This window comes from Pelecanus crispus, chromosome 1 (assembly GCF_030463565.1).
Source record: "Pelecanus crispus isolate bPelCri1 chromosome 1, bPelCri1.pri, whole genome shotgun sequence".
Classification (NCBI taxonomy): domain Eukaryota; kingdom Metazoa; phylum Chordata; class Aves; order Pelecaniformes; family Pelecanidae; genus Pelecanus; species Pelecanus crispus.
In genome coordinates this window covers 217,451,382-217,478,767 of record NC_134643.1, presented here as the reverse complement: position 1 = coordinate 217,478,767, position 27,386 = coordinate 217,451,382, and the positions used below count along the sequence as shown (strand labels likewise).

Below are 27,386 nucleotides of genomic sequence, written 5' to 3'. Positions count from 1 at the left end.
TTTTATAGCTCCTTACATTGGTACTAGAAACATCAAGCTTCTCTTTTTACATAAATTATTTTTTGTTGCTGCTATTACTGGCTTAAAATATAGATAAATTAATGTAGATATGCACCAAGCCTTAAGCCACTAAAATATTTGAAAGTCACATTGCAAGAAGCAGAAGAGCAGCAAAAGTCTTTAAGGATAATTCCCTGAAAGATTCTCTTCTCTCTTAGGGTAGGGACAAAAGAACAAGCCAATAGCATATGACAGATGAATTGCATCACTTTATATACTGCTGAGAACATACCTATAATAGTTCAAAACAAAACAAGAATCCAGGAATACTGTGGAAATATCAAAAGGAGAGACTCCCAAAACAGGTAAATCCTCACCCAATCTGCCCACATAGTCCAGCCACAGGAAATGCCTTGCTTTGTAGAGTAACTGGCCATGTGTCTGCAAATCTCTAAGACATGCCATATAGGAGTCACTTGGGCACCTAAGCGTGGGTGTCTAAGCTTCCTTCATTCTCAGAAGAGATCTTCTAATCAGTATCACCAATGGAGCCCAGAAATCAATCCAGCTCACTTGAATGTAGATTTTTGTATCAGCAGGTTAGCTGAACCATTCTCAAAGCTCCATTGACCGTATTTATTAGAACTCATTAGACTATAATGGGAGACAGACACTTAGAAAACATGTAGAGACCTACATTTAGGCATCTTAAACTTGAACTGACTCCCACTCTCCATGACTCATTCTTCTCCCACTTTTAACTGACACTCAGTTCTTTTAGATTTGCACTGAAAGGCTTTCTAATTCAATATTAAGGAGGCTGCATACAAGAAGATGCCTGTTTAACGCTTGATGTATTCCTGCAGCCTTGGTTTGCGAACACTTCCAACTGGACTTCTTCCTTCATGAAGAAGCAACATGGTTAGGAAGACAACGGGCAAAGATAATACAGTGAAGGAGATAAATTAAGGTGGACATGAAAAATACTCTGAAGGCAATCACTGGAACAGATTGCCTAGGGAGGTTACAGGATCTCAGTCACCATAAGTTTTCAAGAAGTTAGACAAACAGCTGTCAAGAATAATTTAGCAAAAGTTCATTCTGCCCCAGGATGGGGAGAACAGGTTAGATCCATCTTCCCCAGCTATGAAAAATAGCTATGCCACAGAAAAAAAAAAAAAAACCCACAAAAAAAACAACCAAACAAACAAAACCAAATCCACAGAGAACTGGAATTGTGTCCAGGAGTTTCAATGGTCTTGAAGTCATTATTTCAATCCACCAGATCTCAAGCTGCGTTTGTTTTGTTCAATAACATATTCCTACTGTGATCTTGCTAGGCCTAATTACCTTTCACTGTTTACTTTAAGCCGAGATGCTGAGTGTCACACAGACATTCCAGCACCCCATGTTTCAGTAGGTGTTTGATGACATGGAGAAATAAACCTCATACAAATACATCTTCCCTTCCCTATACCAATCTCTGCACCTACATCCACAAAGGAAACTTCAGAGACGTTAATGGACCAGATTTTCACACAGCGTAACTTGTGGAACCTGCTTTACCTTGCGGTAGAGCTGGGCTTGCTTGTGCCTGATACAGACCTGACCATCAGCTTCCTGGCACATGAACACTGGTCTGATGTTTATGAAAACAAGAAGAAAAACTAGTAAATTTTGTATCACAGCAATGAGAAAGAGATAATTAGGGAGAGGTCGTTCCTTCCCTCTCCTTAGGAGTCAAAATGGAAGGTAGAGAGGAAAGAGAAAGGGACGAACAACTTTGCTTCACATTCTCCTCTCAGCAGCCAGGTAAGAGGGGGCAGAAAAGAAACAATAATGTTTTCTTGATTTCCCACTAGAAACTGGTAACATGGACAAGGAATACACTTGAAAGTGAAGAAGTTTGTGCTAGATGACTGCAGTAACATGCAATTCTCCAAGCTATAGTCTGAACTTTATTTAAACAATAACCTGTTGAAAAACTGAAGAACATAGCATCTTGTCAAGAAGTTGGCCCACTGTGCACAAGCGCGCTCAGGAAAGGCAGTAATCAAGAGAACTGCTCTTTCTGGTTGTGCTTCAGGAAAAGGGACAGTGTTTTCCATTTACTTACCCAGAAACATGCAGCATCAGCAGCATATAGAAGACAAAGAAAAGGTTGTGTGTATACCAGAAGATGTCATAGTTTGAAACCCTGAAAAGAATAAACCATGGTTCAATGCTGTTTCACTCAGATGGAATCACTGCTAATTAAAAGCAGATCTATGCACATAGGACACCATTATACACCATGTAGTCGTGTAGAATAATCAAAGCCCGGTATGTATTCCTACAGACACTCTTGTACTTGCAAGCAATTAAGTGTTGAGAAGAACAGGTGACTGGCACAGAAGTAAAAAGCTGAGAAAGAAAGATAAAGGACATAGAAGTACAGAGCCAGCTGAAGAACTGTTCCTAAATTAGGAGACTTCACTACTTTCATAGGTCCTACTTAGTCCCTATCAGATACTTATAGCTAGAATAGTTCTTCAGTCTCCAGGCTCAAAACTCAACCTCTTTACAGTGAGTGCCTCCTTGCGTTCTTCCTGCCCCAATACAGGGCTGTGGTGTTTAATGTGTCAGTACTGGTACAACATACAAACAAGGTAGCGTAGACAACAGCAAAAGGGCTGGTGGAAAAAGTAAAAGAAAATTGTGAGGTTATAGAATGGGAGACACAGGGGGAAAGGAACTAGAGCAAGGAGGTGATGAGGACAGTTAGGAGAATTTTCTGGGCAGGAGGCCACATACAGTGGGGCTCTAGGACTGATGGTCTTGGGAGGAATGAGCAGAACACTACCACTGTGAGGATCAGGAGAGGTGAAGGGGAAAGAGGACTTCCTTTCATCAGTAATTTGCTAGGTAATGTAAAAAGAACCAAGACCAAAGAAAATACCCATCTGGAACTGTTTTCTGTTAAGCCTGTTTGTTTTCTCTTGAGTAAAATAGTCACTAAAAAACAACAATCACCAAATGGTTAAGAAAATACTCTACTTCATAGCACACAAATACACGTCTCACACTACACAGCATGGTAGGAGAGTCCCTTCCAAAACCAAAAAACTAACCCCATTCATAAGCCAAAACAATTATTAAATAAAAAACAACCTTAACTCTGAGAACATAGTTTAAGAAGCTACTTCTCTGACATAGCTAACTTTTTTCAGAATTTTTCCCCTCCTATGGCCTTTTACATAAACACTTGACTACTGTTGCTTCAATACATCTCAAATGTACACTGCATTTGCTTCTGTCAATACAGGACTTATTTGTTTTCTGTCTCAAGACAAAAAAAATAATTTTGATAATCTGAGGGCCACCAAAATAAAACCCAAGCAAGGGCAGTTCTAAGGAACCCAGCAACAGAAAGGGGCTCTGAACTGCCCCCCTTTACCCTGCCATCCTTCCCCCATTCAGCACCATGCTAACACTTTTTCCTCCTTGATGCTGATCAAACCATTTCTAACTACCCACACCCTGGTATGCATTTCCATGCAGTCACTCATCAGTATCTGTAAGGAGTTGTGGGAGTGAACATCAGTAAGATGAAAGTAAAGGATGATGGTGTGGGGAGTAGAATCATAGAATCATAGGATCGTTTAGGTTGGAAAAGACCTTTAAGATCATCCAGTCCAACCATCAACCTACACTACCAAGTCCACACTAAACCAATCAAGGGTAGACTAGACTAAACTGTGTCCCAAAGTGCCACATCTACCCGTTTTTTGAACACTTCCAGGGATGGTGACTCTACCACCTCTCTGGGCAGCCTCTTCCAATGCTTGACTACTCTTTCTATGAAGAAATTTTTCCTAATATCCAACCTAAACCTCCCCCGGCGCAGCAGAGCAGAAGCACAACGAGAAGGCACAAAAAGAATAACATTTACCCCCAGACCTGAAACAGGTCTTGGAGCTCTGGCTTAATTTGGTATCTTGCCACAATACCAGAAGCTGCACACTGAATTAATTTTTATTGGATCTTGAGCGTTTTTTTCATAATGTAACAATTTTTCGAAATTTCTGCGATGGAAAGTCAGTCCTGGCTTCTGACGTTATTTTCAACAGCTAATTATTATTACTGATTAAAATTACTGTACACTTCCTGTCTGAATATGTCGAAATGTCAGCTTCCAGCCAGTTGTGCATTTCATTCTTCTTTCAGCATTCCTGCAGATACCTCTACTATAAAATCCTGGTTCCTCACATGTATCAAGTTCCCCTAAATCAAGTCCTCTCAACTTCACCTCCTTAAACTAAAGAGACAGAGATCCTTGAATCTCTTACCATGAAGTGTATTTTCTAACATTTTAACAATTATATACTTCTCACTTGTATCCTTCTTAAACTGTGTGTCCTACAGATACATACAGTATTCTACTACACTCAATAATCTTCCTACTGCTACATATATATCTTTATAGTTCTTCAGAAAATTTATTACTTTCTTTACCTTCTTCTTAGAGCTTAAAATAGACATTATTCACAGAATGAATGCATTTCTTAGGAACTCAAAGTCCTGAAAATTTGAGATCAAGTTGAATATTTAATTTTAATTTTGGTTAACCTTCTTCAGAATTTTGCAGGTGAAGACGTGCAAGAGTTAACTTACTGAGAAATTTAAGGGAAGATTGCCATGCTTTAAAGGGACACAGTAAGCAGCACAATCTTGGAAAAATATTTTTAACCCTGTTACAGCTAGTTTTGAAAAGGAAGATATATGTGGTAGTTTAGAAGATGAAATTGAAGACTAGAATATTTGGTTACACAAAGACATGGCATTGGAGCTGCTTATATTTTAATGTTCCTTTAAATATGTGATTTCCAAAGTCACTAGTTATTGTGTTCAGTGGAAACACTCTTGAACAACATTCATTTGAAAGTTAGCAGAAATGTCAACATTTATTCACAGGATTGATTGTATTTTCTAATAACATCATAACCCTTCCAACAAACAGCTACTGAACAAAAAAATGTTGGTCTAATTCTCAGGTATGACATGGCAAAAATTTAGAAAATTTTTCAAACAACACTCAATTCCCCTTTAAAACATTAGCAGCTAATTCAATCCTCCTAATACTAACTCACAGTTCAGTTTACTGAACAAGTAAAGGCACAAAAATAGCAGGATAATCATGCATAGAAAAACTTCAGGAAGAACATATGAAGGAAGAAATGATTAAGTAAGTCCGTGTGCAAGAGCAGATTAGGGCTGAAATCCAAGAGAGTATAATAGTCTCTGAAATACTTTTCAAAAAGCCCAGTTACTGACAGTCAGCAAGCATTTACAATTAATTTCTCTAAGACTACAGTGTGAGCTCAGCCATCATAAGGCACGTGAGATTCCACAGGGAAAGAGCTTGAAAAGGGACAGAAAGATGCGCATGGAAGCTTATTTCCTTAGGAAAACACACTATAAAGACAAGCTTGAGCCATATGCCTGAGGGAGAAGACAGGATAAAATTTCTAAACAAGAATTATTGCTAGAGTAACAGGAGATGCAGATGATCTCTTAAGGGCTTTGATTCTGCTGGCTAGATGGCAGAAAGACGGGAAAGCACTTGCACTTACGGTAACTGAAGGAGGAAATAACAAGCATGTAACTTCGACAGAAGGAAACCTTTGTTGCATGAACCCCAAAATTATTATTTCCAAGAACGTGTTTGCAACGACATATCTTTTCCTAAGTTTCTCAATCATTAATAAATGCTGTTCCTTTCTTCCAATTCATCATGGCCTTGGAGAAAACAGGACTTTGTTCTGGCTCACTGCTGCAGAGTGAAGTAATTGTTTTATTTTTCCATTTTCCCAAAACTGCCTTTCTTTTGCAAGCAGAGCCATCTGTGTGGACTACGTAATGTGCAGCCATGTCTGACATCTTGTGCAGCAGTCTTATCCTGCACTTCTGTAGCCTACAGTTCCTCACAAAGGTCTCAACCCTGGAAGTATCTTTGTCTACAAAATGTGCACAAGTATTTGCTGAACTACTTTCTTGAATCAGCGCCTGATAACATTGCTACTCAGGAAAGACAGAGTAGTTCAACAAAGTTCAAAACGACACATCTAGCTCACATCAGTGGAGCACCACTAATGTTTGAAGATATGGAATTAAAATACTCTTCAGTGTTTGCTGAATTGAGATGACGTATATACTTGGTCTTTGAATTCACCAGAGACAGCTACAAAAATCAATGGGGTTTTTATATGCTTCAATTGCAAAATCCGATCCTTAAAAAGGCTACAGTATTGGGCTAGACCCTCCAAGGTACCGGTCACTCAAATGTACTATAATATGTGTTCAATAATGTTGGTGCAGAATGTCAACCCATTGGAGGACCAAACTTCTAGAAATCCCCCAGCAGCTACTCAGAGCCAATACTGCATTGCTGTTTCAAAATTATAACCGACATTAAAAAAAATATATCTGACAATCAGAAGCAGAGCTTTAAAAAAGCAACATAAAAAAGCAAAAAGTAGCACAATTCTGTTTCAGTTTGCTTCGTTGCCGGCTTTTTTTGTTGCTGTTTTTTTACAGTTTGTTTTTACAATTAATTGGTGAAAATAATTAAGATAAAGATATCATCTTATTTTAATTCTGGTGGACTTAATTTATGCATTGGACAAAACTTCCCATATGCTTAGATTACTGCCTCCCTTTACAAACAGGAAAAAAGAACTATTTAAATTTTTAAAGGTCTAGATTTTTAACTGAGCACATGCCTCAATATTTTTCTCTGAAGGCAATTTAATCAGGTTTTGTAATTTTTTGAATACAAAATTCACCATACTAATTTGCCTGCAAGCTAGTAAAAAAAAAAAGGGGGCAAGAAAAGCAGTATTTTTAACACTCATTTAAATGCTTCTTGCCTTGTATTGCATTTACTCTTCGTTCCCTCTAATCAGTATGAGAATATGATTACTCTAATGGCATTTTTCAGCACAATGATCAGATTGCGTCTTACCTGATGGCATATGTAGAAGCTGTGCACATTAGGAACAATACTAACACCATAATGACTCCGGTCAGACCTGGAACTAAAACAGACATAAGATAACTTACATTTGAACTGTGAAGAGGTATACTTGTCTCCTATGACCTTTTAAGGAAGTGGAAGTTATTAGACAAACAAATCATGATTCAATCAGTCTTGCATGTATTTATCTCTTGAAGACAATTCATGTACCAAACCAGATAGGAAAGAAGAGCTGTTGTGTTATTTCCCACGTTCGCAGAGAAGACTGCCCTTTTCCTTGCATTTCACCATGCACCACTAATTTTGTACTAGTCTTTGCTCCTGTAATCATTTGCTCATGACATTTTTTCTAAGCAGGTAACGAAGAACAAATCCTGTCTATTTGTTTATTTGTAAGGCTGGCTGTATAAGTTTCTATATCTCTTTTTTATTCCAAACCCTAAACTCTGTTGAACACAACAATTAAAAACCTGGTCAGGGACAGAATCTCGAGTAAATCAATTTCTATGCAAGCTGTCACTGCTATTGTTTGCCAACCCATTTCATCCTGGAATGAGAAAGAGCCTGAAATTACTCTTCATGGCATTGTATCATGCTTGAAATTGTTGCCTGTAGAGCAAGGTCTGTGAGAGTGATCTACAGCCAGCATTTGGGAAGGAAAGGTTAAAAATATTAAGGATTGGACTCATCTGCTCAAATGCAGGCTCATATCAGAACTAGCCTATCCTCAGCTCCTTTTTAAGTTAAAGGAGAGGAACAAGTATTTTTACAGAATGATTCATCTCATCCTAAAGCAGAATCCTGCCCATAAAGTACCGTAAACCATTAGCCTAAAGATAGATTAGAAAAACCTAACCAAAGTTACCACTTTTTCTGAGCACCTTACCTTCAAAATTGCCATCCCAGGAATTAAGAATCTGAATTAAGAACCTAAAATCCATGAAGCATTACATCAAATCCTTTTAATTCCCAAAGAATGATTAAGTGCTGGTTTAGTGTCTGAATACAAGTGTCTCAACCAGCTTTCATGGACACGAATGGCAAAACCACAGATTTTAATGGTCCAGGATCTTTTACAGCATCATAGAATCATAGAATGCTTTGGGTTGGAAGGGATCTTTAGAGGTCATCTAGCCCAACCATCACATCCTAATGATAAGAACAAGCTAATTTTTTAAATAATTGATTGTGATTTTAGATTCGTTAGCAATAAAGACACAATTTAAAATCTTATCTTTTTATAAACTTCTCAACATCCACTTGTTGAAAAGTCTGATAGCCAAAATCTGATACATCCCAAATCACTCCTCAGTTTTACAAACAATAGGAAAAATCCTGGTCCTACAATCAATGGAATTTTTATCATGGACTGCATAAGAAACATAATTTCATCCCTTCATGGAAAGGTTACAGTTAAAAGCGGTTGCAATAAAAAATGTGCATTCTTTCCATTGCCTCCTTCTTCATTTTGTCTTTCTTAATCTAATTTGATATGTAGTGTGCAATCAATCTCCCCTCTGACACAAATACTTCCAATCCAATTGCAGTACAGCACTCGATCCAGCTTCCTACATTGTCACTCAAGCCACAGATCACCTTTTACATCCAGTTCAATTCTCTTCTGCATCAAACCGCAAACATGAAATCACTCACAACCTTGCCCCAATTCATCGGTGCGTTTTTAGTGTTTCCTCTCCTCCCTGTCCCTGTCTCTCTTTTCCTCCACTAACTATAATCTTGAACACCTGTTCCTCCCAGAGCTAGCCTCACACCTTAAGCAAGGAGGTTCTTTCCTGGACTGATCTGAAAAGCCACACTGTAAATCCTTCCAACTCCTTCTCTTCATTGTGTTAAAAAAATCAGCCAATAAATCTATTTCTGAACTGTTTGGGAAGAGACCACTTTTTTGCATATTTGTGCAGGTCCCCATGCAGCAAAATCTTGGTCCCTGTCCAGGCACTCCCACGGCACAAATAATAAATGTTAATTACCAGCTGTTAGGATGGGGAGTGGTCTGAGTAATTTTAAATTTAAGATTACTTGGAATCACTGGTTTTTGCAACAATGCGCTCAAACTTTTGAAAATGCAGTATTTTCCTGGCTGTCAGAGGGTAAAAGGAGTTTCACCTTGCAAGTCCTCTGCTCAACTAGAGAGGTCTCAAGATGTCCCCAGAAGCTGTGACAATATTTGATGGGGCCTCTACACTCATTCTTCACCCCAAGTCTTTCTCCTTTATCTAAGATATTAAATATAATACTAGCTGCTTGTTCTAATTCTCCCTCCCCATCTTTAACTCCCTCCTCTGTGAGTTACCTTCTTTCAAGCCTCCACCACTGATTCACTAACTATGCCAGCTACCCAACCTATTTCCAGCTAGCAGTTAACTTGTACCTCAATTTCTATAATTTCACTTTCTCACTTCCTCTACTCTCAACTGCCGTAAACCTTGCTTAGGGTTTTTGGAAAGTCCTTTCCCACAGGCTGCCAATTCTAGTAAATGTACTGGGATTGACAGGTCTAGAACCCCATTTATTGCTGTCCAGACTGATTCCCTTGGACCTTGCCCTAAATGCTACCAAGTTGGGATTTTTGTATTTGATATAAATAAGAGAGATGACCTCAGAAAGGACCTTTACCTGCTTGTGAAGCACTACAGCTCAGGCTTGTGGTTACCCCTCCATACCCAAATGTTGCTCCCTTCTAAAGCAAAGACATTTTTGGTGCAGGAATTATTTACTCTTTATAAGTGCTGAAGCCTGATTCCTGTGTAACAGTTTAGATGGCTCTGAAGTTGAACCAACCCTTAAAAAAAACAGCTGAAGCAAGAAGACCCCTTTTTTGTTGTGTTTTTTTTTTTCTTGAAATTGGATCATTTAGGAATTTGGTTTTAATATTATGCAGAACCTCTGTTTGAAACTGATGATTTTCCACTGACTCATCTGTACAACAACAGCTTTGAAGATGCTGCTCATCCTGCTACAGGGCTTATGTAACTCCTGTGTCCTGACTATGGGGTAAGCAAAGCCAGGTTATATTAACAAAAATAACACATCTCAACCTAGCTGAGATACAACAAATGGAGCATGCGAACACAGGATCAAAATGTTTTGTCTGGAGAGTGATGATGAAAAGCAGCAAACTTTCTCATTCAGTTTTGCAACAGACTTACCAGTAGCAAAAAGCAGTTTCCTCGGATCCTGAAAAACAGACAGGCCAAAAAAACCCAGTCAACATATATGATTTTATATTGATATGAATAATGTAATAATAATAAATAGCTCATAAAGCTCATGTGCTCAGTGGCATAAGCAATCCCTAAGTCTGGATGCAGGAATGGATTTGGTATTTGGTAGCAGTTTACACCGACTGCAACTCAACATAAACTAAACCTTTAGCTTTTGCATTCCCCCAGTGAAGACAGTCTGATCTGTTATGAAAAATTAGGATCCAAATAATTTTACAAATAATTATTTTTTTGAAAGCCTAACTTTACTCAGTTACCTCATACCTTTGGGAGGACAGAGGGCAGCAGAAAGGAGAGTGATTTTCAATTTAAATGAAAGACCAGCGGCGAGCATTTTATGGCCAGTTACATCACCAAGTGATTTGCAGTGGACTCCAGTGAAGCAGGACTGAACACAAAGGAGCTGACAATACAAGGCCAGATGTTCCTGTGTCCTTCACCACATGTGAAAGGAAGAGGGGATATGTCAACCTCACAGGAAACTGCCTCACTCCCCCTGAGTCCTACACCTTGTGACGTTTTGTCTTCACTGTGGAAAAAACTTTTTTTTTTTAAACTTGCAGTAAAATGGAGTGAGGGGAGGTGAGCAGTTTTCCTACAGGTCAGGAAAAACAAAGCATCCCCCTCCCTGACCTTGCCTGCATCCAGATGTGCACACCCACGTACAGAAGATGACAGTAGCATCCAGACTGCCCACCACAGTTATAAAACAGGTTTAAGTGGAATTCAAGCACAAAGGTTCAAGAGCTACTAGAGTACCTAAAATACAGGAGGTTTTGATCCTAGAGTTACTAAAAACTTGTTATTATCTCCATTTTCTATTGCAAAATTCCTAAGGCTGCTCAGTATAGGCTGCCATGCACACCCTGGCACACTCTTGCCTGAGGCAAGCTCCTGCTAACGTTCCTGATGAGACTAAGTCTATTAGACCACTCCTAACACATGCAGACACTCGAGTTCAATCCAGAACCTCAGCACAATAGTTGGTGTTGGCATGTCTGTCTGCCATAGAATAGCTTGGTGATTAGATCATTCACCCAGGGAGTGGAAGTCCTTGGTTGTTGGTCCTTATGAGCCTGGGCTGAGTCAAGCTCTCCTTTTCCAGGAAAGGATGCAGCTGGGATAGGGTCATTCTAAATCTTTCCTAATGAAGCCGGTACAAAAGAAATGCTGACTTGAGACTAGAACGAATATAAACAAGAGAGAACTTGATTGTATCCCACAGAAGAAAGAGTGCTGGACTCTGGTCTTACTCCTAAAATCTGCACATCTCTCTCCAGTGCCAAATGCACAAGCAAGCACCTGGAGGAGGGACTAAGACTCTGGTATGCCTTCAAGAGATCTGCACCACAGTCAGAGAAGTCATGCAAACCAAGTATCTGGTAAGTAGAAATCAGCTTCCAGCCCAGTTCAGGCTGATAACTAATTCCACTCTTAGCACATATACTCCAGTTCTCACTGCAGTTTAAAAATGCAGCATCGGTCTCAAATCTCACTATCCTCAGATACCCAGTATATGTCACACAGCACTATATTCTAAATAGTGCAAATGCAGAATGTATTTTCCCAAACAGCAGCAGAAGTGTCTCAACCAGGCCCACCCAAGGAACAGAGAGAAGCAGAAGAAGAGAAGCAGGAGAACAGGGCGCAAGGTGAAAGGACCTGATGACAGCATTCTCCACCTCATAATCCAATAGGCCTGAATCCTGCTGGCTTAAACAAAAAGTGCTTAATACATGCTTTGTCCGGGGAAATAAGTAAAATCCACAGCAATGCACATGATGGTGAGTTTTCAGTGCACAAAACAGCAGCACTGTATATAGATCACAGGAAGGATCATACAATGGAATTGAATATACAAATAATCATATATTTAAATTATATACTTAAAAGCAAAATATGAAAGGACAGCTGGCTCACCTCACCACGATAGTTTGCTGCATTTAGTGCCAGGAAGTCTTCATTGTAGTTCTCAGAGAAATTAAGAGCATTCACCAGGTGAGCAGCAACATGTAAGACTAAAAAAAAGAGTGAAGCTGAGATCCATAAACAAGAGGTAGATGTTCCCCTGAAGTAAAGAAAAGTGGCTACCCAGATGCCAAGCTATAATCACATCACCTGCATGAGATGCTTCAGGGACTAAGGAATTCTTTTCTAAAGTAAATCAGGTTATAGATATTCATGGCAGAAAGCTGTGTGTATTTTAAGATTTTTTAACACTACAGCAATCATTTCCATATTGCAATGCTTCAGCTGGGAGACAACATTCAGGTGTTCACCCAAGAATATTTCTTCACCAAATTGGGTACTTGTCTCCACTGCTCCCTCTTCTGCAGATAAGCCTGCAGCGCCCTGCTTCTTCACTCAAATTCCTTAGGTACAATGGAGGGTCACTTGTAATGGCAAATTTTGACCTGATTTCATATACCTGTCCTTTTAGATACTGGAATTTTAAGGAAGGTCTCAATATTAGAATGTGAGCCCATGTGTTTAAAGGAAAAATAAACCAAAACCCACACACATCCAAGCAAGCATTCACAATTTAAGGCAGGGAAGCACAGAGCAAGACTACCCCCAAATGTACTGTACAAGAAAAACCACAAAGTAACCGCTTCAATGTGTTTCCCAAATAAGCTGCTACTCAGCACAGTAAGATCTCACCTGAAAAGATGCATATTGTAACACCACATGTCACATGGAAAGTTTTACTTTTATCTAGCAGCCTTCTGGTTTTCCTGCTGGCAACCTAATAAGAGAAGAATTCAAGCAATCTTTCTTCTAAAACAAAGCAAAGAAAAAAAATACTAACAGCAACTGAGGTGACATAATAGCAACTTCAGCTTTTATTAGGTTTAACACACTTGCAAGCACAGTACCTAAATTTAAAAATTACAGGATTATGTCAATGAGCCAATTTTGAGGTCTTAATGAAAAAATTACAGTTGGATCTGTATTACAGAGATGTCAAGAGCACATAACGTAACGTCCCTTCTGGCCTTAAAATTTAGGAATTCCAGCACTAATTGTTGCAGGCGTCACTGACTCTTTAGTGAGCACAATCAGAGGGAAAGATATATTTGCATACATATATGCATCTATAGGCATCAAATCTTATAGGTAGTCACATGATGAACAGAACTCATAGGTTCAATTTGCAACCATCCAGAAAACACAAATGTTCCTCAAAAGCATTACTTACATTTCTGTAAAAGCAACTGGTGAATCACAAACAAGCTAAACTATTGTTTACTGAATACTGGTACAGCAAACAAACCTCTTAGCTTTGCCAGAACTCTTTTTTTTCCCCATGAAAATGAATATATCAGGTAGGGTATTTTTATTTAAAGTTCTGTCATCTCCAGTAGGACACTTCTGGTCATGCAGAGACAAAGTTCTGTTGAAGTCTACCAGGAAGCAGTAGAGAGGACACAAGTGTCTTATATTAAAGTTGGAAAAGAAGGAGGAGACTTTGTCTGGTTACAGTTTCACAGCAACTCCCCGCCTTTCCAAAATGACTTGAAGAAACTTCCTCAAACAAGTCCACTCAAAGCAGACAATGCCAGCCAAGGCATTGTCTTCAAAGGAGTCATGAATCTAGGCTGAATGTCTGATACTCGCACCATGCAGGCCCATGCTGTATAATAAACAGGGACATAACAGATTTCTTTCCTATTATTTTTAGACTAAATGGAGACCAGGGCCCTCTTCTTCTCAGCTGCTGCATTCTGAGTACAGTACTTACCTTCTGAGATCCTCGCAGGAAGGCCAAGAGAACACGGCACATCGGTAGAAGGACCAGGCAGCAGTTGAGATTGAGGACAGATGCTGAAGCTCTGCTAACACACAATCCTAGCTGAACAAATATAGCAAGAGTTAGATTACGGGGAGAAAAGACACTAATAGTTCAGGTTTCAGTATTCAACCTCCTTTTCTTTGCTGTGAAACCAAACGGTTCCCATGCTCTCCTGACTCATTAGAACAGTGGAGTTTCATGATGTTTTGCATGTACTGGAAAAACCACTGTACACACAGCATGCTATCTTGTTCTCCGAGGGAAACAGCTCTCACCTTTGCATCAAAAAGTTATTCAAAATTAATTTTATCAGCAATAATGTCAGAAAATGACAACTTTCTACTGAAAGAACCTCATCAGTGCTCAAAGCCGCATGGAACAAAACATATCTGACACAGTAAGTGTCCACCGAGAAATTACCTGAAAGCTTCAACAGACATAAATAAGTAAGAAAGAGGAATAAATACTATGAAGACACTAGAGAGCCGCTTGAGTAAAGTGTAATAATTTTCTGGTAAACAAGACAGAAAAAGGTGTAAAAAAAATTATTAATTCAATTAAACTGAAATGATGATAATATTGTTTCAAGGACTGTTACGGAATTGTCACAGAACTCCTCATCCATTCACACTATGCAGTGGCATATTTGTATCTAAAGAAAGTAGGTTTTCTTCATTTTAACTACTCAAGAGCTGGGAACTATAATGAAATCTAATTTTACTAATGCTTTCACTGGTATATTTGGAACTTACATAATTAGAACAAAAACACTTGTCAAATAAATGAACAAAGCACACATTAATGTCATAACCCTGTATTTTTTAATCTTATTATAGTCTCTCATTCATTTATGATTTTTAAAAAAGTTAGCAAAATGCCATTGTTCTCTTAGTTCTTAGGTTGAATTACCATTTTACTAGCTTATATAAAAGATGCTTTTAGACTGTCAACAGATTTCTATAAGGATATTTCTTACAATGTTCTCTAAACCCCAAGTTTTTCAACTCCTGAAGAAATTAATAAAAAATTATTACAATATTATAAGATAACTCAAATATAGTGAAGAGGTATATGAATGATTTGAACAGGTACAAATTATCTAATAAAAATTACTAAGGATTTATTACTTTTTCAAAATGAAACTTTATGTCAAAAAAGAACATTTGTTATTTCTCAGTCAAAAAAAATTCATCAGTGAAACATTTATTATATTCATATCTCTCTGATCAAGAAGAAGAAACAAAATTGGAGAGGAATACAGAGGTTTTATTTGGAAATATTTTTTTTTACAAAAATTATTAGAAAAGCCTTGTAATTTCAAAATTTATAATTGCTATTAGTTGTTTTTTACAGACTTATCTACATGTCACAGAAATGGATGAATATATAAACTAGTAAAAACAAAGAAAATAACTGGACTTCAGCATGTCTAGCAAGATCACAAGCATGACAGCATGACAGGAGCTTCTCAGTACCATAAAACATCAAAACTGCCTGCTCTCACAATTAGTAACACCCATATATCCCACCTTCTCTGCAGTACATCTGGGTACAAAACCAGTAGGCAAACAGAAGGTAAAGATGTTCAATCTACCTGAAGCATCAAGCTCTCCACCTAAATCCCATTTCTCTTCTGGCTACTTTACACTATTTAGTTAGACCTGAGTGCTAGGGACCTCCTCACCAGACATTACCAGCTTCCACAGAACAAAGCAGTCATAAGTGTACCTTCTCTCAAAAGTTGCCCATGCGAAGTAGGAGGAATTACCCCAGAAAATGTGTTCTACCTTGTTCCCTGCCATATAGATGTGGGCTCCCTGGCAAATGTCCCAGGAGCAGATCTTATGAAAGTCACACTGAGAGGGACATTTACAACAGAGGCATTTCTAACCTACTGAATTACAGAAAATAAGACTAGAATGAACCACATCACTTGGTTCCTTCCCACTCTCCAGACCTCCTCCACTATTGCTTCCAATGCACTGTTAGTCCTTTTTTCCTTTACATAAAAAAAACCTCTCTTGCTTGTATTTCATCTATTACTTCACACTCTGTTCACATGCACAATAAGAGATTATTCTTGCTACTTTCCCCTCACAAGTCATGTTCTTCAGACTTTCAATCATCCTCTCCTCCCGCCTCTGGACTCCCCAACTGGTCCAGAGACCAAGTGCAATGACTACAACTGAGCACCAGCTACAATGACCACAACCTCAGCAAATGAGCTAGGATTTTACTGAATGCTGATGTAACTTTCCACTTCAAAGTACGATTAAAAAAAAAACAATATGTGAACAACCACAATAAATATTTCTCTATCCTTGCCCACAGTAGCTTCAAGTGACTTTAGAACATCATATTTTCTGGACTACCAGATAAAATGGCAATACCCTTGAAATGATTTGACTTAATGGCAAGTAAAATGTCTCTATAATGTGCCATTTGCATATGCAAGACTGTCTCTATTTTCATTAATTATTATTCCTCTAAAGGGAAGCTAAAAATAGGCTAACACCACATAAAAGCAATAACTTCAAAAACATGGTCATTAAACACATATAAATATTTTTATTAGAGCTTACTGATGTGCTACACTGTTTCAGTGATTAAATGAGCATGATTTGAAAAACCCAAGAATTATGTAGAACTAACATTATGCAAAACCCAGAAGTAAACTGAACCATTTTTGTCACTCTAGGCTAACACTCAAAAGCTAAAAAAATTTGCAATACAATTAATAAGTAATGCAATTCAAAAACTGTAATAATTTCTATTATATGACCTATAGGGTACATCATTAGTTTCTCAAGAATTTTTGTTGTCTTTGAGTTGAAACATGAACCAGGGATAGAATCATGGAATTGTTTAGGTTGGAAAATACCTTTAAGATCATCCAGTCCAACCATTAACCTAACATTACCAAGTCCACCACTAAACCAATTAAGGGGAGGGTAGCAACCCCACGCCTCCTGGCTTAGTGGCTGGATCATTTATAATGAAAGTAAAAACTAGGAATCATTAAGATTAGAAAGGACCTCTAAGGTCATCAATCCAATCATCAACCCAACAACACCATGCCCACTTAACCATGTCCCAAAGTGCCACATCTACCCATTTTCTGAACACTTCCAGGGATGGTGACTCCACCACTTCTATGGTCAGCCTGTTCCAGTGCTTGACTACCCTTTTCATGAAGAAATTTTTCCTAATAACCAATCTAAACCTCCCCAGAATCAGTTCTGATCTCAGTTATCCCAGACTTCCTTATCAGGCACAACTATTCTTCTTCCAAACTTCAACAAAAAAGTCTAGTTTGGAATAGTCTAGAACAGAGTTAATTCTACACTGTGTAGTATTAAATAAATGAAATAATTTATTGTAAGACATATGTAAAATGCCAAACAATTTAGCTGGTACAAAAATTATGAATCAGCTATGATAAGTAGAAAAAGCTACCCTGTTAACCTTCCCTTGTGTTCTTCCATGCCACTATTTAATAAATAGCAAATATTCATTCATAATGCAATTACTATGGAAGAATGCCCTTACATTAATTCTAATTCAATGCTATCAGCATCTGTACAAAGGAAAAAAAAAAAAAAAAAGAGAGCAGGAAACAACTTCTTCAAGTATGTGGTGGACTTTAGGAAGTGTGATTCAAGTCCATGACCAATTTGAAAACAATAGTAAAGTAATACATGTAGCAATGCTTAGAATCACAATTCATACAAGACCAGAAGAATAACAGAGTACTAAGTTTGCTCTTAACATATATCCAAAGGCTAAAAATATCCCCATGAAACCAATTCTTTCCAAATGGTTTCCAAGTCTCTTTCTTGACTTCCTTTGCATTGCATGGGTGGCATAGTAACAAATTAACATTGTGCATTGTTGGATTTTTAAACAATAGTAGAACTAAATATGATCTTTGCTCCAAGGCAACTCACTGGTTCTAGAAGAGAATATATGTCCTTATTAAGTAGCTAAGAAATGAGAAGAAATATAATCCTCTTTTCTTCCTAAGATTACTGTTGTCTTAAGGAAAAAAAACCCCAAACTGTTATTTCATGTTAGTAGCATGTGAAATTTCTGTAGGATCAAAGAGAGAGAAAAAAACAACCCCAAAACCTCTGCTGGACACTCTGTTTTATCCACCTTTGCTGATATCAAATCCAATCATTTGACAACCTCCTTCTGTACTCTGCCTACACAGCACAGTACCCCACATATTGTTATCCAATTTCATGGAGGGGCAAAGAGACATAGAAAAACTAAAGGATTAATTGAATTCACAGAGGAAATCTGTGGCAGGGACAGTAGGGAACTGGACCCACTACAAACTCAAATCCTAAAAACTAGGCTAAATTTTTTCTACAGACAAGTATAAAGCAACCACTGTATTTTCCTTCTCCAAAGCAGCAGAAAAGGGCTCCAGAGGTATAGTGCGAATGTAAGTTCTCTAGCTATCCCTGTCTGATGTACAGTCCCACAGAAACTGGGATGGACTCCTGGCTATGCTCATAGAAAGTGTAAAGTAGGACAGAGAAGCAAAGAGTCAGTTCTCGTTGGATGTTGTGTGTGTTGCTGCTGGCAAAGTAGGGGAAATGAGCTCCTCCGTAGGTAGGCAAATGATTTCAGTATTAGGTTGAGGGCTAAAGTAATATACTGTGTACTACAGAATTCCCTAAATTTCATCAGTTACACAGAGATGAACGTTACTTGCGACTGCTGTGTACAGAAATCTAATATTCAATACATGGTTGCAAAACATACTGGAGAGCAGAATAGAGGGAGACTTCAACAAACACTGTTCTCCCTCACCTTTTAAGTCCATCTTGTAGGAAAAAATGGAAGAATTCCGCAAATCCTTCCACACCTAGAAGTGATGTAATTCTGTTTCTCAAGACTTCTCTACCTACAAGCAACAATCCTAAACAGGTCATGGCGCAGTAGAGACACCACACTTGATGCTCTCTCTGGAGACCTTTCTCTGAACTTTTGCAAACTTCTGCAGTTCAGGGCAACTTGAAAGGTTGTGGGAAGACTCATAAGCCACATGCTGCTCTGTGCTACACAATGTGCCTCCTTTTGACCTGACTTCCTTTTCTTCGTAGAGGAGTACTTGTTTTGAGTAAGAGAGCACAGATAAACTAAGATGGATGACAGATCTGAATTGTACGGATAGCAGTTATTCCCCATAGGCCTGCCAAATCTGGCTGGAGATCTAGCAAAAAAACCAAAGCAGCCGAAAGAAAGGAAAATATGAGGGTAGTGGAAACCTACCAGAACATGTGAAGACTTCTACAAAAGTTTGACTTGGTTTTGTTCATGAAGATGGAAGGTTTCAAGGCAGGACTCTATAAATCCCAACCTCATGTACTACAACCCCTTAAAAATTATTTTAAGACTAAGTGGTGTACTATTGCTGAATTACATTACAAGTATATTAAGTATTTAAAAAAAAACAACAAAAACCATAATTCTCTACACAGGGAGTTTAACGACAGCCCAGTTCTCCATGTTAATTCAACTTCAGTCTTCTGCCCAGTTCTCCATGTTAATTCAACTTCAGTCTTCTGCTTGCATGTATGAATCAGAGGTTGGATATGATACTACAGAAAGGGAGAACCATCAGGAGTGGACAATGGCAACAATATTTTTAGCTCTTTCATGAGGTATGGGGTATTTCCCTGCACTACTGACAATCAGTATTCTCACCGTTCACTTGTAACTCACAAAACAGATATTCCTTGAAGGTTTTCCTCCTCTTTCTGTCCACATAATTTAGATCAGGTTCTCATTTTATACACAGTCCCTTTGTGTTAGATGTACTCCTCCTTCTGCTTAAATCATTCAATCTTACGAAAGCAACTACCTTAATCTGGCATTCAATACTGGCTTCCAACTTCTCTGATAATCTCCAAACAAAGTGTATTCACTTTCAAGATTTCAGACCAAATGTTCATCTTTATTAATCTATTAATCAGTTACTTTAATCTGTTAGATTTCTGACCTCCGGAAATACAATCTTAAAACAGACTTTTCTCGGTGTTGCTGAGTTACAGGTTTCTTTTTGAGCCAGGCAGAATGATACACGCACAAACTGGAAGGGATCTCAAGTTATCTTCCAGATTTGAATATCCCAGACCATCCTTCTTCTGTAGCAACATCACAAAGTGTGACAGTATTTTATATATTAATTAGCAACAAGAGCTTGAATGGTTGATCCTGCAAGATGCAGCAGGATATAAACCCCACAAATTCAGTCATGAATCAAGGGATTAAAGGTACCCAAGTTTCCCCACAAAAGGTTCACAACACACTGCAACTCATGGCCAGAGCAGGAAATTGGTTATTGTCATATCTGAGTCACAGTCACACAGAAGTGATGTGACATCTGCTACTAAGGGCTTCCTTTATGTTGAATTATTTCCCCTTGTGGTGGGTTGACCCTGGCTGGATGCCAGGTGCCCACCAAAGCTGCTCTATCACTCCCCTTCTCAACTGGACAGGGGAGAGAAAACAGAATGAAAAAGCTCGTGGGTCAAGATAAGGACAGGGAGATCACTCAGCAATTACCATGACAGGCAAAACAGACTCGACTTGGGCAAAATCAGTTTAATTTATTACCAATCAAAACTGAGTAGGGTAATGAGAAATAAAACCAAATCTTAAAACACCTTCCCCCCACCCCTCCCTTCTTCCTGGGCTCAACTTCACTCCTAATTTCTCTACCTCCTCCCCCCACGTGGCACAGGGGGACAGGGAATGGGGGTTGCAGTCAGTTCATCACACGTTGTCTCTGCCGCTCCTTCCTCCTCAGGGGAGGACTCCTCACACTCTTCCCCTGCTCCAGCGTGGGGTCCCTCCCATGGGAGACAGTCCTTCGTGATCTTCTCCAGCATGGGTCCTTCCCATAGGCTACGGTTCTTCATGAACTGCTCCAGCGTGGGTCCCTTCCATGGGGTGCAGTCCTTCAGGAGCAGACTGCTCCAGCATGGGTCCCCCACGGGGTCACAAGTCCTGCCAGCAAACCTGCTCCAGTGTGGGCTCCTCTCTCTCCACGGGGCCACAGCTCCTGCCAGGAGCCTGCTCCAGCGTGGGCTTCCCACGGGGTCACAGCCTCCTTGGGGCACATCCCCCTGCTCCGGCGTGGGCTCCTCCCCGGGTGCAGGTGGATCTCTGCTCCCCCGGGGGCCCCCATGGGTGCAGGGGCACAGCTGCCTCCCCATGGGCTGCACCAGGGGTGCAGGGGAATCTCTGCTCCGGTGCCTGGAGCACCTCCTGCCCTCCTTCTGCACTGACCTTGGGGTCTGCAGAGTCATTCCTCTCACATATTCTCACTCCTTACTCCAGCTGCAGTTTTTGTCCCAATGGTGGGGTGTTTTTTTGTTTCCCCTTCTTAAGTATGTTATCACAGAGGCGCTACCACTGTCACTGATTGGCTCGGCCTTGGCCAGCAGCGGGTCCATGCTGGAGCTGGCTGGCATTGGTTTTATCAGACACAGGGGAAGCTTCTAGCAGCTTCTCACAGAAGCCACCCTTGGAGCCCTCCTGATACCAAAACCTTGCCTTGCAAACCCAGTACACCCTTATCACAACACAGGAGGTAACATGGTCTGTAAAACTGGTCTTCTGGAGTCTAATCCAGCTATTTTTATTTTAAGACCTGACATTGTTGGACTACCATGGGAACCCTGCAATAATACATAATATAATGAATAATCAACCAAAGAAACATTTTGGCCATAATTCTGTTCTATTCTGCACAGAGTATTATGCCATGTTCATCTCAGAATGAGGAGCAATGATGACAAGACCATTTTTAACACAAGTCCATATAATACAGTAGTAAAAATTTCAGTTAATCATTTGAGATGTACCTGTACTTACTGAACCTCCACTCTTAACAGTTTCACAAGAAGTTCTGCAAAAGTGGAAGTTCTCCCATAAAAGTTAATAATATAGGTGTCCTTCACAGGATTACTGCCATTTGAGCTAGGAAAAAAAAAAGAAGGAAGCAAGCAAACAGAAGAACTATATGGTACAAAACCCAAATTCTTCATTGGCTCATAACTGAGAATAATCTCAGCAATGATGCTAAACTGTGGGCTGTCCAAGAAGGACAAAGGGTTGAAGGAAAAAATGTTTTGGCAAACAAAAAACCTAAAACAAGGCAAAGAGAATGCAAGAAGAGATTTACTTGCAAATTCAAGGGGACTATCAAAATAAGGTCTTGCGAATTAACACCCTCAGTGCTCATTAGGGAATCCTGTGCATATATATATACACATATATACATAGCTTCCATAGCAACATAAATCTATTAAGAGATTTTTGCTACATGTAACACTCCAAAGAGCAAATCCCAAATAGCCTGGTAACAAGACAATTAAATAGCAAAAACACGCTGGATTGAGGAAAATAAAGAGTCAAGATACACAGCTCCCTCCAATGCTTAGATGTGTGGGGGAAGCAGGCAGCAGTGTGGTTGCATAAGCATCAATGAAGGCGGAACTTGGCCTCAATTGGTAAAATCTCTATCATTACGATAAACTAGCAAGGAGAGACATGCAAGTTACTGGAACATATTCCAATCAGTGAATAAAGATGACATAAATGTGATGCACAGCACTGCACAGTAAGAAGGCAGCAACTGTATAGATAAAATAAGTGAGGCAGTACTTTTCCTTTTCAGTCGCATTTTCAGTTCTTCAGTCTTTTCCCAAAGAGATCCTTCTGAGAACACATTTTCTCCACTTTGGTCTGAAACCCAGAAGCTTGTCTCTTGCATTAACATCCATTTGACTACATTAGAGTTATTTGAGCAGGGACTAGAGAGGGAATAGGGTAAGAGAGACCTTTTATGCCATGACAAAATTAGCCCAATGCTCTTTCTGCTCATGGGGAGCTCAAGCAGCAAGAAACAGGTATTTAATTTAATGCTGTTAAAAGCAAGATTTGAGTTCTATAATAAGGTCAGTACTGAATTTAGGACTGAATTTGTTGGTGAGATGCAAGCAAAATTGTTGGGAAAAAAAAAAGCTAATCTGAAGGGAGAAATTCTGAAGTCTGCAAAGAAATTAATCATCTGGACAATTTCTCTGACTGAGCAGACACAAAACCTCCAACAATGAAGATTTTGGAGTCACGTCAAGTAATTTATGAACCTTTCTTTCTGTAATTCATGCCTACTATATCTTGTAGTATCTATCATGAACATGGAGATGAGAATATTCCTCTCCTCTTTGCCACACTCTTTTATAAGAAATCCATGCCTGTTGGGCATTTCCCAGACTTCTCTTCCTTAAGCAATGTAAGGCCACAAGTTAACATTTATTAAATTGTGAAAAATTGAGATTCCTTATCTGATTCATATTCCTGAACCAGCGGCAATGAATGCATTCATGCAGTAAGACTATGATCTGCAGTGTTACAAGCAACTAAGTATCCAAAGGGATGGTTCATCAAGGCAAAAGTACTGGGAAGGGGTTTATATCCACTAGGTTCTGGTTGAAATTATACCACAAGAATCATATAAACACAAAATTATTCTGGTTGGAAGGGACCTTGGGATGTCTGTATTCCAACCTCCTGCTCTGAGCAGGTTCAACATCAAACTTAGCCTAAGTTTGCTCAGGGTTTTGCCCAATTAGTTTTTGAAAACCTCCAGGGATGGAAATTCCACAGTGAAGAGTTCATGGTCTCAACAGCAGAACTCAAACTGAGCAAAGCAGTGACATCTGACACAACATAAACTTCCCCACTAAATTTTGTAGGATAGAATAGGCTGATTAACCTCCTCCTAACACATCCGTGCCTTTGACTTTTTTATTCTCTTTGCACTTCCAGGACACCACAGTGCTCTTAGTGCCTTTTTACAGGTATAGAATTAAGGATCAGAAAGATGCTCATTGAAAGATTGAGTGGGAGTTAGGTACCTAAATAATGTTAAAAACCTGTGTTAAGTATCTTGTTCAAGGTCGCAGAGGATGCAATCGGAAAAGAATAAAACTGAGCCTCCTTCTTCTAAAAGGCTGAAGGAAAGTGAATGACTTCAATGACCACTGAATGAAAGACTAACCTCATTCTTTCTCCTTCTTCACATCAGGAAGAAAAGACATGGCATTAAAACATGGCAGAGTTGAATATATTCAGGATATTCAGTCCAGGAGCTCATTTCATAACACAATCTCATTTCCTACAGCAACTCTTCTAGTTCTCCATCCTGTTACTTGGTAAACAATAAAACTACCTGTGGTAAATCTTTCAGCGCTGCAAGTGCAGAAGTTCTTAAGCAGATTTTAGGCTATCATAGCGTACAAAGAGAGAAAAAAAACTCCTTAGCAGACCTCACTGAAAAACAAGAGAATTTTTTTAATTCAAAAAATGCCATTCCTTTTTGCCATTTTTTGTTCACTGGATGGAAAAAGCAATCAATTTTCATGGAAGTATCTGTAAAAAAGTTCATTCTGTTAAGACAAAAAAAAAAAAACCCACTGTTGAATTATAAATGAAGAATTTTCATCTAAATCTCAAAATTTTCAAACGTCAATAAATGGCACAGAGAAGCACTGCAAGCCACTCACCCATGTGTGGAACAGAGAGGAGACTAGTTATGTAGATGGGCCATGGACCAGTGGCTACACAAACCAATAGAGAAAAAGAGGAGCAAAAATCTGCATGGAAGGTAACAGCAGATGTAGTATGGATATGCTTACACTGTTTCCTGAAGAGACTAAAATTGAGTTCAGTTTTCCCAACCCTTGCAAAATAATCTGTATGATTTACAAGCATATACAAATACATTGAAGAGAAGGGAGAAAGCTAACTTTGGGGTCTAAGGATGATATTTAGGCCAGCTGTAAAAATTGAATTGCAAGAACGTTTTACAGTCTTTAATATTTTCAAAATTTTTAAACTAGTTTCAGAACTTTGACCAAAAGTATCTTTTAGACTTAGCTCTTCACTTTCCTCTTCATTTTAGAAAGTGTCTAAACTTCTTCAGTATTTTTTCCCCACAGTCACAGACACAGTTAGACAAACTCAAATGCATGGCCTCCTGGTCCTCATCTCCTGACCAAGACAATGAATCTGCTGCTTGAATCATCTCACAGGTTCTGAACACACATTATACTACTTTGCACATGTGTTTCATTTTGAAGTATAAGATAAGCAAAAAAAGACCAGAAGGTGAATTGGTAGAAGGCAGACGAGTCTTCTGAATTGAGAGGAACTTTGCTGATTGATACCAGCTGACAATCTGGCCCAACATATTGACCAAAGAACATTTGCTTTATAAACAACCCACTTGCTATGCCAGGAACAAACACAGTTTTCAAATGGATGCACTGGGCTGCAAAGCCATTAGAGATTATGGTAAAATTAAACACATTTTCATGCTTTTTCTGTCACAAAAGTCATCATAGTGAAGGACTTAAGTATTTTCGTTCCCTTCTTTTTGCACTCCCTTTGCTAAGATTCATTATGTGAATACATCCGAGTCAGCCATAAGAAGAAAAAAAAGAGAAAAGTATATCAGGCCACCTTACTTCCAAGCAAGTTCACAAAAGCTTATGGAACTGACTAGCTATGGCAATGGTATCAACCATATGAAAAAATATACCCTGAATCTACCAAAGATAAAACCCAGAGGCTCTACAGCAGGTTAGGATGCGCATCTTCTGTGCTTTAACCCCATGTCAACTTTCCATTGAAATCTATTCCTGAGTACGACGTAGTGTCACAGAGCATCCACTTTTTCCTGGATTCTCAAATACTGAGCAACCATAGAGCATTTTCAGAAAGTTGTTAACCCTTAATCTATCCCTTTGGATAGAAGTCATTTCAAACAACTGCAATGGCGCAGCTGTGGATAACTTCACAAGACAGACCAGTATCTCACTTTCCCAAGTTATCTTTTTGGGTTCTTCTGGTGGTGGTGGATGTTACCCTTGCTAAATCAAAATAGTCAAATCACTAAACCATTCAGATTGTAAGAATTGTTATTAGAAAACAAAACTAACAGTATATAGATTACAATGATTTACAGAGAACGGAGGATCTATGAGCATGACAAAGACCAAATTCCTTCAGCAAATATGTATCACAATAAGTGGATTAGAAAGAATTTGCCAGCACGAGCCCATAAGCTTGGCTGACATTTTGATGACAAAAAGTTGAGCTCCAGTTGCCTATTGAGCATGTTTGTGTTCCTGTGAGCCTGTCTGCAGCAGAGAACACCGGGAGGGATGAGAGGAGGGGGAAGGATAGCTGTCTCACACTTGACTGGCTCTTTTTCTTCTCAACGCTGTTCACTTTCTACTCCTAAACAACTGTCAACAGTACTCCAGTAATTTCCTAGTTGATCTTTCCCACTCTGCAGCATTTACAGGCAGTTTGTGTCACGCGTGATTAGCAAAGGCATTCTGTCCCTTTCCCATCTCCCAGCATCCCAATTTCCAGGGCAAAAAGTAATGTCCGGGTCACTCACCCCTAACATCTGATGCAAATAATAATACTGCAGCCCTCGATAATAGAGCAGGAAGGTTTTCCAGAAGAGCCATACGTTGAGGGAGAGCCAGAAAAACTAAAATGAAACAGAAACAGGAGATTGTAAGTGGAAGTTACATGTGCAAACTTTTCAGTGTTAATTTCATTCATAAAACTCATATGCCTGTGGTTTCATAAACGTACGTAAATGGAATGGGAAAACAAACTTCAAGCATTTAGGACCAAGTATTTCAAAACATTAAAAGGAATAGCCCCTATGTGAGAAATTTTCACTTTAACTGAACTTCACAAAACTTTACCTTTGTGACTTAAGACTACCAAGAGCTGGCGAAACCCTCCGCATACGAAACGCTACTCCGAATCTTTAGCTCGATGTTGCTGTTAAAGACCCAAAGAATAAAAACTAGCAACAAAGAGACAAAGGCAGGAAGAACTTGACCTCCAAGAAGGTGCACCTTCTCCCCCAGACTTCCCCGAAGACGATGTAACAAAGGGCAAAGACACGTAACAGCGTGTGCCGAGTGCCCGCAGGACACGGCCGCCCGCACTGTCCCCGGGCCGCGGCACACGCGTGGACCTCAGCCAGCGGCACGGCGGCGCACACGGCGCACACGGCGGCCAGCCGCGCACCTACGCCCCGACGGCCCCCGGCCCCCCAGCACCTCACGCCCAGCACGGCCGGGACCTCCCCGCGCCGGGGGCGCCCCGCAAACCGCCCCGGCCCCCCGCCGCCCCCCGGGCCGGCCCCGGCCGCCTGCCGGCACCCCCGCGCCCACCTCCCCAGCCTTCCCCGCAGGTCAGCCCCGCCGGGGGACACCCC

General features: G+C 39.6%; 1 protein-coding gene across 2 annotated transcripts in view; it reads right to left on the bottom strand.

Moving 5' to 3' along the window:
- Positions 1-27,386, bottom strand: part of NOX4 (NADPH oxidase 4) — a 112,704-nt gene that overhangs the window by 85,240 nt on the left and 78 nt on the right. For both annotated transcript variants that reach the window (XM_075717079.1, XM_075717084.1), the window contains exons 2-8: positions 26,547-26,642; positions 14,003-14,113; positions 12,922-13,006; positions 12,181-12,278; positions 10,186-10,213; positions 7,004-7,076; positions 2,117-2,197 (exon numbers count right to left, since the gene is read on the bottom strand). In XM_075717079.1, the coding sequence (XP_075573194.1) occupies positions 2,117-2,197; positions 7,004-7,076; positions 10,186-10,213; positions 12,181-12,278; positions 12,922-13,006; positions 14,003-14,113; positions 26,547-26,642 (572 nt within the window). The remainder of the gene's footprint in view (positions 1-2,116; positions 2,198-7,003; positions 7,077-10,185; positions 10,214-12,180; positions 12,279-12,921; positions 13,007-14,002; positions 14,114-26,546; positions 26,643-27,386) is intronic.